The 12,250-nt window shown below is 42.0% G+C and overlaps 1 protein-coding gene across 3 annotated transcripts in view; it reads right to left on the bottom strand.

The window, feature by feature from the left end:
• The window catches only part of LOC124596092 (golgin-45), a 52,498-nt gene that overhangs the window by 21,825 nt on the left and 18,423 nt on the right, over positions 1-12,250 (bottom strand). For all 3 annotated transcript variants that reach the window (XM_047135089.1, XM_047135087.1, XM_047135088.1), the window contains exon 3: positions 7,913-8,112. In XM_047135089.1, coding sequence (XP_046991045.1) covers positions 7,913-8,112 — 200 coding nt within the window. The remainder of the gene's footprint in view (positions 1-7,912; positions 8,113-12,250) is intronic.

Genomic DNA, 12,250 nt, shown 5'->3' on the forward strand with positions numbered 1-12,250 from the left:
CCTGCCTGATGCCACCCACTCCGACCAAGGGCCCTCCCCACGGGCGCCACCCAGCCACAGCAATGGCCACCTGGCAGGATGGCCATTGCTGGGAGTCCTGATGCCCCAGGGAGATAGGCATCTACTCCTTGGCATACATGGGGAGTTAACGCTGCAGGCCTCAGCAGAGCAATCCCTGTTTTGTCAGGGGGCTACAACCAACAGGGTACATGGCGGCCCCACCACAACGGACTGGCTACCGTGCTGGATATTAGGTAACAAGTAGCCCATGTTCGTTGCCAGTGCAGAAAGCGGCACTGCACATTGCAGTGGCGGAAAATGCACACAGGAACATATCCATACCCAAGAGATGGAGAGCGGACAGGACTGCAATGCAACAATAAATAAGCTGGCGAAAGGTCTCAGTGCACGATGGACACAATGCACCAAGTAAGGCGCCCTTCCCCAATCAGCTCACTCTTAGGAAGAATTTTGAGATATGGAGGTCAAATCCAACAGAGGACCACCACATAAATGCCAAAACGTTTGAGGCTCCTTTTAGACGCCTCTTACAACAGCAGGAATACCGCGGGCCTATTTTTACCCCCAAACCCGCAGGGGGGGAGCTTGGAGATGTTCAAAGCCATGCATGTATCCAAACTGCTGCAGCAGCCAGCAGTAGGCACGGTGGGCTGCGACATTTGAGAATAGCACCTACAACAGAGAGGTGGGGCCAATGTGGACTACATAAGGGCAAGTAATGTCAAAAATTTTCTTTATAAATGATAGAGCGCAGCAATCGGTCATCTTGAGTATTCAAATAACTGTGACTGATGCCCGAACAACAGGGAACTGACGTGCATAGAGTTTAAAAAGTAGCGCATTGATAATGGCTAGGCACTAGCCAAAATCTGGATTTGTGTAATAAAACGTGCAAAAAATTCTTACTGCTTCCAGAAGGTTGTATGTCAAGGATATTAAATCAAACTCCTGTTACCTAGTGGATTCAGATGTCACTGTACCACCTTTTGCAGACTATAAGGACACAAACAACATCACATTAAAGCAATTAACACCAACAAATAAATTGGATATAATTACTCAATGGATGTCCAAGTTAAAGTGGATTTAGAGTTTGACCAAAGCAGCTGCTGGACTTTCATTCTGACGGAGGTTTCAGAAGCAATATTATGTGCAGTTTTTCTTTATCACATGAAAATCATAACAGACATAAATAACACACATTTCAAAAGAAATTACAAGATAGTAACTGATATATTGGGGCAAGACAATTACCTCACAGACAAACATAAATACAGAGCAGTGTCACATGTCGAAAAGACCAACAGTGTGATAAGCAAGCCCAAAGTGATTCACAAGACCATGCATTAAATTTACAGCATACTTAGTCAACCAGTTTATCAACAGCCTCACAGTTTAGCACCTGACGATTTAATACCAGCGAGAGCAGAATTTGAGGAATTACTGATGGTAGGTGTGATACATAGATTAGATAGCCCATGGGCATCACCTGTAAGTGTGGTGAAGAAAAAAAAGATAGGTCATGCAGGCCATGTGGAGATTTTCACAGGTTGAATGCATGTACCATACCACACCATTACCCAATATATAACATTCGTGATTTCACAAACGAGTTAGCAGGGGTGAAGGTAGTTGACCTCAATGGCTGTCAAAAACCTAATCATCAGATACTGGTAGTTGACGAGGATGTATCTAGGATGGCAGTTACAATGCTACTTGGTTTATTCGAGTATGTCTGAATGCCTTTTGGGTAGAAAAATACAGCACAAACTGGGAATGATTCACAGATGAAGCACAAAGAGTTTGTTTTGCCTATCTTGATGACATATTGGTGTCACTGACATCAGAAGAACTGCATGAGAAGCAACTGTCTTATGTGTTTGAATGTATCAAGTATGGCACAGTAGTCAACGATGCAAAGTGTGAAATACAAATACAGTAAGTGACATTTTTGGGTAATGAAGTTTCAGCAGAAGGAATATACTGCTCAGAGATAAGGTAGCAATCGACCAGACACTTAACAAGCAACTTTGAAGACTTATGGGTGCAGTCAATTTCAATCGACAGCATCTGCCAAAAGCAGTGGAGGTAAGGGCAACGATAACAGATGTTCCTGCACGAAAACACGTGAATAGCAATGTCTATTACAATGGAATGCGGGCATGGACACCACATTTCAAAATATAAAAACAAACTTACAAAAAGCCGTACTAATAGCTCACATGGTACTGCAGGCACCTCTAGCGATCAGGTACTTCTGCCAGTATGTGGAGGCATTTACTGTGTACACTGACCATAAGATGCATTCATTAAATTGAGAGATGACTGTTCTCTGTGCCAGTTTTGGCAACTGGAATATATTAATCAGTTCACAACAAATAGTTCACAACAGATGTTAGAGACAGAAAAGGAGCTGAAAACGCAATTGTGGATTTCCTGTCAAGGGTTGAGAAAATTTCACAGGCTACTTGTAACGAACAATTGGCAGCACCGCAAACACACAAGACACAGTGACAAGATTATCAGCAAGACGTGATGAAATTAGGAGGTAAAAATGTTAAAATATAGTGTAACGTAACAGAGGATAGACCTAGGCCTTTCCTTCTGATGGAGCTATGGGAGGCTTTTTTGGCAATATTCACTGGTTGAGTCATTCACGTATCAGATAAAGCTTATGATAGTGCATTTCATATGGCCAGGCATAAAAAATTATTGCCGCAGTTGGGTAAATGTATGTATGCCATGCCAAAGTAGTAAGACTGGATGATATGTACACAAAAGTATCAGAGAGTTTCTGCCAATTACAAAGAAATTCTCACAAGTGCACTTTGGTATTTTGGGCCCATTATCATCTTCCGAAGGGTACGAATATTTACAGATGACAGAAGATTGTTATACAAGATGGGTGTAAGTATCACCACTGTCAGATTCCATCAGGAGTTGTGTGCATCACAACTCCCACACCAGTGTTAATAACAAAAGGAGGGTCACCATTGGTCATTGAAGTAGAAATCTGTATTTACGTTGCAAACTGATTTCAATCACTTCGTGACCATCATCAGTGCTAGTATTAAAGCCTTGTGGACTCAAATGCAAGCAGTAAAACTGCAATATCTGCACATATCAATGAAAAGTACTTACCAGGCTGAAGGTACAAATGCAACTGGACAGTGCGGAATTGCCCAGCTGCATTTGTACCTTTAGCCTGACAAGTACTCTTCATTGATGAGGTTTTACTGTTTGTATGAGTCCAAAGGGCTTTAATACTAGCACTGATAATGATCACGAAGTGATTGAAATTTGTTTGCAAGAGAAATAAAGATTACTACTTCAACAATCAATGCTGACCTTTCTTTTGAGAGTACTTTTGTTGTCATGGATTGTGGGTTTCACGTGTCCACTGCATGTGACAACCAATCAAGTGTGACATTTTGAATTGATTTTGTTTCTAGAATTGGCCATACTACGAAGAATTTGAATTGTACTATCGCGTATCACCCAGCGAGCAACAGCACAGTTGATACTAAAGGCAGCCTTGATACCGTATACCGAAAGACTGCTGGATTTCGGTGTTGCCATTAGTGCTGATAGGCCTCAGAGCCACATGTAAGCCAGAACTATGCACCTCCATCGCTGAACTGGTTTATGGAGAGACCCTAAGATTACCAGCAGAGTTCTTCACAGAACCACAGGATGAGACCGTAGGTGACATGCCTTACGTATTGCAGCAGGTGCGTAATCACATGGCGAAGCTACACCTGACATCAGATTCCAACACAAATATACCATTTGTGAATAGGGGGCTAAGAAATTGCCTATAGGTCTGGTTGCTAAAAGGTGCCTTACAATCGCCGCTTTAGCCAGCATATACTGGACCATTTAAAGTTTTGGCAAAAGACAAACATACACTTCAAATAGACCATGATGCAAAGTGACAAACTATCTCCATTGAGAAAGTTACACCTGCACACATGTTGCCGCCTGAAGATAACACACAATGGGAACAAGCTGAAGAAACTCAAGAAGAGGTGACAGCCCCAGGAAGGAGCACAGTAAGCCCCACACAGAGGTTCATCACAAAGGAGAAGACATCATTCTCACAGAAGCGCTCTAGGGCAGGCAAGATGGGAGCACAAAGGGTGGGGGGACTGTGTAGGAACCACCAGCAACATAGTGGAAGCATACAGTGGACACTGGTGGTTACCCTGTGACAAATATCAAGCTGTAATACGTTTATTCTTTGTGGAGAGAATTCCATTTCTTTAAACTTGACTTCTCTTGTCTTTATTATTTGATCTGCAAAATAAAGATTTAGATCAACCCAAAGTTTTATCTGTAGTTACGTTAATATCGGTTCCACTTACGTTGAACTGTGTTTTTTGAGTTCTGCTACTTGTTCAGTTCTTTGTTTCAGTTGGGGAACTATTTCCTCTAGGTCAACTGTTATTTTTATATTCCTTGTTTGTTCTTCCTACAAAAGCACTGTAGATTCATCATTTAGAAAATCTACTATATGGTTTTCTACAACTTAAGTATTCATCAATATGCACACCCAAGGACTTTTAACTTCCTGTGCTGTTTATTATTTCTTAATGGTAAACTAAACTCATAGTAATTAGAATAATATATTAATACCTTCACCTGCTGACGGGCGTTGATGTATATCAACGGGGACATGTGAAAATGTGTGCCCCGACCGGGACTCGAAGCCGGGATCTCCTGCTTACATGGCAGATGCTCTATCCATCCGAGCCACCGAGGGACAGAGGATAGTGCGACTGAAGGGACTATTTTGCGCACACCTCCCGCGAGACCCACATTCCCACGTTACATGTCCACACACTACATTCATAGTGTCCCTATCCAACACACTCATTACTCGTGGAAGACATTCTTACCAAGTCCCGTAAGAGTTCGGGTAATAAGTGTGCATCCGCACAGAAGAAGGAGGTCATGGCCGGTATTGCCAGAACTACATACTTATATGGATATGGTGTCTGTTCTTTCGGATATGACTACAGTAAGCAGGTTCAAACAAATTTAGATTGCAGTAATTATTCACAGGTGATGGCGCTCGCGCAGGATAGACTAGAAGGGACAGCTGCATCAAATCAGTCTTCATATTCATGACCGTAACAACAATGCATAACCTTTTGATCACTGAGAAAACAGCCTGACCTTTTATGTGGAAAATAAATAAAAGGTCATTCTGCTTAACTGAGGTGAACACTCATGGCTTACTAATGCTGGGATCTAGGTATAAAGATGAGTCATATGTGAGAGATGGAAAGACAGGTCATCTGTTTTACCCTAGAAGCATGCAAAAGAAGCTATTGGAATATTACATAAATTGCAAAATTAATTTAATATTATTTGAATCACTGCAATTACTACTGAACATGCAAAGGAATATGGGGCTGGACTGAAACAAAACTGTGGGTTTTCTGGCTATAGCGACTGACCATGCACAGAAAACGTCAACCTATTACAATCGGGCACTTTTATTAAGACTCGTGTAACTACACAAAACACAAGAAAAACACTATAGAAAATCACAACACGCACATTGTAACCCAAGTCAACAAGACCGAATCAAAGAACAACGAGTCCTCAAAGACGTTTACTCCACACTTTGTAGGTGACGGTTATTGGCAGTTGATGGTTGCCACACAGCTGGTGTTGTGTCCTTTACGGTAAATGTGAGAGGTTGGTTGGTCTGGGGAAGGAGACCAGACAGCGTGGTCATCAGTCTCATTGGAATAGGGAAGGATGGGGAAGGAAGTCGGCCGTGCCCTTTCAGAGGAACCATCCCGGCATTTGCCTGGAGTGATTTAGGGAAATCACAAATGTGAGAGGTATGACACTAACGTCTGCTCCGGTATAGACAAGAAAATACCAGTGCGAACATAAATCCAAGGCGAACAGACGTCCTCATGAGGTGGGGGATTGACAGAATGCAATGTCTGTGGACGCCCTTGCACGTACCCGCGAGGCGTGGCACCTACTGCAGCCCGCGTGCAGCGTTTGGGAATGCACAGGACGGGCGGCAATTGCGAGCAGTGTCACTGTAAGTGGAGTGGAACTAGAATATGTGTGAGTCAGCTGTACTCGTCCCACCAGCCGAAGCGACAGGCGAGGGGAAATCGGGGCGGGCAGGTGCTAGCCCAGTTGGGGTGGGGAGATGCTGGTGCCTGGCCGCTCGCGATTCCCAGTGTTGGCCTCTAGATGGCTGCTGTTCCATGTCCTGTATGTGATATGCACGCGCCCAGCCGCTACTGCCCAACGGTGGAAGTATATTCACAGGATTACCAACCTTGGCAGTATCAGGCACTGTGCTGCGCGGAGGGCGGTAGCGGTGCCAAATAATAGCATGTGCCTAGTCTGCCAGCCGTAGTTTATCCTTGAGTGACGCTGTGGTATGTGGGAGAAAATGTAATTGTAGCTCTTGCGGCAGCTTCACCAACCACAATGCCCAGAGTGATAAGTTTGGCAAGATCTCAGTACTGACCTGCGCACGCAAGTGTCGCCACAGCTGTGAGGGGGTTCTGTTGCCTAAAGTCTCGTCATAAATAATGTTGTGAATTGTATCGGCTGGCGCACGAGAAAGGCGTTCGATGAGTAACGCACGGGCAAAGGCATATTTGTTGCTCTTGGGTGGTTCCAGCAACAATCACTGAAGAGATCAGGGCTGTCATGTAGGTGGTTCACTAAACACACAAAACAAGTGCGAGACGTGATATCCAGTCCTTGTAGGCAGGAAATCTGTACGGCCACAGAACGAGCACGGCGCGGCAGGCGTGGAAGGATCAACAGCCAATGCAGACGAAATCTCGAGCAGAGGTGCAAAATAGTGATTGAGCACTGAGTGACAGGGTGGAACCTCAGCAGGTGCGTCAGCCAAGGTGTGCATGGGGTGGAAGGTCGGGTAGCCGTATACATTGTCCAGCACGGCTGACATGAGTGTCCCTTCGACCAGCATGGAAGGGGACACATTAGACAGTGGACCACTCTGAGGAGGGGACAGCTATGCGTGTGGACCCCAAAACTGGACAGCCGCGTGGACCATGTTGTGCAGTAGAAACTCGGGCAAGGGTTTTCCGGGATCTTGTGCTGGAGTAGCATTATGTTGAGTGTAGAATGCCGTAGAAGGTGTCCGCGCCAATGAGTGCAGCGCCCAGTGTGGTGTGCCGGCGGAGGTTAGGGTCATCTGGCCGGTCGAAGCAAACACCGGAGATACAAACATTCACGGTGTATTAGTAGCACACAGGGTAAAGCGCTGTGCTTCACAGTCGAATGTCCGTTCCGCAGTCACAGCGTCCTGCACTGTCGGAAAAACTGGGGGTTGCGACATTGTCTATCGGCACGAAACCAGTGGTACACAGCGAGCGAATGCAATGTATTTTCGCAACTCGGGGTCACCAATGTGGGTTTTCGGCTATAGCGACTGACTGCGCACAGACCTATTATGATCAGGCACTTTTATTAAGGCTCGTGTAATTACACAAAACACAAGAAAAAACACTACAGAAAATCACAACACGCACATCGTAACCCAAGTCCACAAGACCGAACCAACTAACAATGAGTAGCCTAAGATCGTTTACTCCGCACTTCATAGGTGACGGTTACTGGCGGTCGATGGTTGCCACAAAACCAATAAAATAATGTGTTACAAAAATAAAAAGGATGATGATGATGATGATGATGCCTTAATTCCAACACAAAGTAGGTCGCATTATGTAGCAAAGGCAAAGTTGACACCTATATATTGTTTCAAGGATATTCTTTTTAAGAAAACTGTAACAATGTCTACTTATCAGCAACTGAAACCTTTCTTTATATGCATATTATGCGATTTATGATAAGCAAAATAAACATTTGAAGCACGTACCTACTGGCCAGGAACTTGCTGCGCCATACTTCACACTGCCCTGCCAACCAATCCGTCTGCTCTTGGTGTGTAGACAAACACTGTGCTGAATTCAGTAAGGCCCGTGCTAGTTGTAGCTTGTCTTCAGTGAGTAAGTGGACCCTCATTTCAATGTCTTCCCCTACAGCTGCAACCAGTAATGTCTTCAGCTCAGCATTTACCTACAAAACACATTCTTTTATTTTTCAGATAAACAGAGATCACGTGTTCTTCTAACTAAAGAAAAAAGGTCACAGTATTTTAATGTACTACTCACAATTTAGTAAGGACAATTTCAGTGTTGTTCCCGTTCAAATATAGAAAATAAATTGTCACATATACTCCACTTTATTACTTCTGTTTGGTTCTTTTAACAGCATGCTACTGCACTGGAATATGAGGATTTCAATGTGTACCAAGAGTGCAGAGACGCAGGGGGGGGGGGGGAGGGGGGGGGGGAAAGAAGAAGAAGAAGAAGAGTTGTATAATATTATTTTTTTGAGCTGAAAATATTTTGTAACCAGGCTTGGTATGTGATCACTGTATAAAGTAAATGGCAAAATATTACCATCTGAGAACCATGTATAAAACTTTAAAAATAATGATGAAAAAATCTGACTTATTAGAACACAGTTGAGAAAGCATTGGGGCTATGAATATTGTACATTAATATTCTTTTGAAACATGAAAACTGGTGATCCTTGGGAAATCTTTTACATAATTCTTGTGTTGTTGAAAATTCGTCATTGTAGCTTAATCATGTAATTTTTAATGCATACAAATATTTTACTTATAATCAGTCAGTCATATTCTCATTTGATAGCAGATCATGGTCTCTCCACACAATACTGAATTTTTGTGGAAATACAATGTGACAGTTGCAAACATTTGCAACAATAATTCAATGTTATATAACACCATAATAATCAACTATGATGAATTAAAAGCAAAAGCTGACTGGTAAGAAAAAAATGGAAAACCTGGTGAATAATTATAAACACTTTTAGATGTTGCTTTGAGATGATGTGAACATAACTGTTAATGGCATTTGGGAAAACTGCTTAAAATCTACAGTGTTCACACAACAGAATACAATGGAAATGGAAATGCCGTGTGGCTTGGGCCTCCCCTCAGGTAGACAGTTCGCCTGGTGCAAGACATTCGAGTTGACGCCACTTCAGCTACTTGCGTGTCGATGGGGATGAAATGAAGATGATAAGGACAACACAATACCCAGTCCCTGAGTTGAGAAAATCTCTGACCCAGCTGGGAATCGAACTCAGGCCATTAGGTATGACATTCCGTCGCGCTGACCACTCAGCTACCAGGGGTGGACACAGAATACAATGATTCCTTTTCACATATTTTTCATAACCTCAAATGGAAAGCACCTCGTGGAGTGTAAGGAAACCTAGCCAAGTTCCGTGTGATACAAATCAAGTTTTCTTTGTTAAATAAGGCGATTGATGATGGTACCCATTGCATGCAATAATTGCAAACTATGACCTAAGAGTCTGACTACATTACAGGGGATAAATTACGTAATGTCCACATTAAAATAAAGTGTACAGCCCCTTAGTATCAATTTTCTATACTATGTACAGACCCGTTTTCCTGCCCCTGTCCCATAAATTTGAATATTGCTAGTGATCTGAGTTATTTTTAAAAGTTCCAGAGAGATGGTGCACTGGCATGGATCCACAGGCGCAAATGAAGTAAAACAGAGCAACAGACTGCCAAGACGTGGTTTCCATCCACTGCCAGTCAACCTGGTAGAGGCCTTGACAAATAGCAAAGGAAAGAAAGCACGCCTTGCTCTATTCCATGCAGTTATGTCCCAATATTATTCCTCTATTGAACTGTAATTACTGTATCAAATGAACTGGACTGGGATTTCTCAGAAGGGAGGATGTAGCACATTGTCTTGAATGGAAGTCAAGAACAGTTGTAGAAGTAACTTCAGGTATGCTCCAGAGAAGTGTGTTGGGACTCTTGCTGTTCACATAGTATATTAATGACAAGCCAGATCATATTTATAGTAAACTCAGAATTTTTGCAGATGATGCAGTTATCTATAATGAAGTATTATATGTAAAAAGCAGTAGATATTCATTCAGATCTTAATAAGACTTATAAGTGGTGCAGAGATCACCAACTTTCTTTAAGTGTTCAGAAATGTAAAGCTGTGCATTTCACATTCACTTCTGTGAGTCACAACTGGAGTAAGTCAACTCAAGCAAATACCTAGGTGCAATAATTTGTGGGGTATATGAAATGGTGAAATGAAATGTATGGTCTCAGTTATAGGTAGAGCAAGTGGTGGTACACCCCAGTTCATTAGTAGGATACTGGGAAAATGCATTCCGTCTACAAAGGAGTTTTCTTGCAAGATAGCTATGCGACCCATCCAAAAACATTGCTCAATTGTGTGGGACCCATACAAAATTTGATTAACAGGTAATGTTAAATGTGTGTAATGAAGATTAAGCATGATTTGGTACTGGTTTGTTTGAGCCATGGGTGAATGTCATAGAAATTCTGAAAGTTCTAAATTGGAATATGCTTTATGTAAGACTCCAACTACCCTGCAAAAGCTTACTTCAAAAAAGACTGTTGTTACCTCAGATATAAATGCAGCAGATAGGGCTACAAAAAATGATTTGAAGTAGTTGATTTAGAACAGACTAGTCAACATGATTGTGTTAACCAAGGTGTAGACACTGAAAACATTTAAGCAACCATTTGTAAGGCACTGAATAACAGAGAAATTTTAAAGTGAGGAATGAAGATAAATCCACACTTGCGATGGAGGAAACTTGAACAAACAATTATCATCAACCAGAGATTATGCTATTTCATTATAAATCAAGGAATAAATAAATAAAAGGCAGTACAATCAGAATATACTGTAGCTCAAAAACGTATTTGGAAGGAAAACAAACAAAGCATCATGCACGTAAGTAGCTCCTGGCCAAAGATATTTCTGCTCAGAATAAATTTAAAAAATAGTAATAAAATGTATAGGAAAAGAGATATCATGGAAGTGGACTGAAAAACTTGAAAACAAACAGGCTCTCTGGAAACACAATCTCTGTGATTAATCAGGAAACATGTTTATTGTAAGCACTGACGCATTTTTTGATAAATCATATGAGAATCTATTTCTGGTTGGTGGCTCAAGAGTACATACAACAATTTGGAATAAATTACATCTACATATTTAGTCTTGTAGCAAGTATGAAACAATGAGAGCTCTTTTGGTTGTTGTAATTCAACATGATTGCTGCATAAAACAATTTGATATTAAGGTTGCATTTCTCAACAGTATTCTGAAGGACAGAATTTAAATATTTGTAATGATGGTCCTGGGTGTGGGTATTAATATTTGAAGATGAAGTGACCTTCCTTTCCTATTCAACATTCCCCTACCTGTCCCCCTCATTCTTCCCCCCGGAAGAAACTAATAATTCCAAAAGCCAGGTTAGTATGTCATCTTTAACATGTGTTTATAGGAAGTACTGAATACCATCAAATGCTCCTGTACAAAATGTATGGAATAACTAAAGATTACCAACTTACAAGAGTTATTCAAGATCTCTGTCACAATAGAAAATTTTTGTAGAATTTGAAAATCAGGACAGTCAATGGAGGGTCAAAAAGAATGTGTTACCACAAGGCAGTATTTTGGCTCCCATGTTATTCAATTTTTATACCAACAATCAAACCCTTGCCTAAAAACATACCAAGTTTTATCTATGCTGACGATCTTTCCCTGTCTTCCCTGAGTGATACCTTTGAACAAGTGGAACTAAATCTTAATGCTGCTTTGGTTGGTTGGTTGGTTTGTTTAAAGGAGGGTGGGAAGTGACCAAACCACGGGGTCGTCGGTCCCTTGTTCCCTGTAAAATAATTACACAAGGGAAAGAAGAAAAGAAAGGAGACGTACAGCACAATAACAGGAAAATGGAAGAACCAGAAGAATGACAGATGGGCAACCAACACTACTATGGACAAAACAGGAAAAGACAACCACAGAGAGAAGCAAGAAACAGGTGGAAAGGATAAAAACGAGTGAGCAGATGACCATGGCTGGCCGACCACAAAAGTAAAAAGGAATAAAACATCCAGCCTAAAGGTATTAGAGTGCTGAACACAAAGGACATGCACAAAAACTTACACTCCTGGAAATGGAAAAAAGAACACATTGACACCGGTGTGTCAGACCCACCATACTTGCTCCGGACACTGCGAGAGGGCTGTACAAGCAATCACACGCACTGCACAGCGGACACACCAGGAACCGCGGTGTTGGCCGTCAAA

This window comes from Schistocerca americana, chromosome 2 (assembly GCF_021461395.2).
Source record: "Schistocerca americana isolate TAMUIC-IGC-003095 chromosome 2, iqSchAmer2.1, whole genome shotgun sequence".
Lineage (NCBI taxonomy): Eukaryota > Metazoa > Arthropoda > Insecta > Orthoptera > Acrididae > Schistocerca > Schistocerca americana.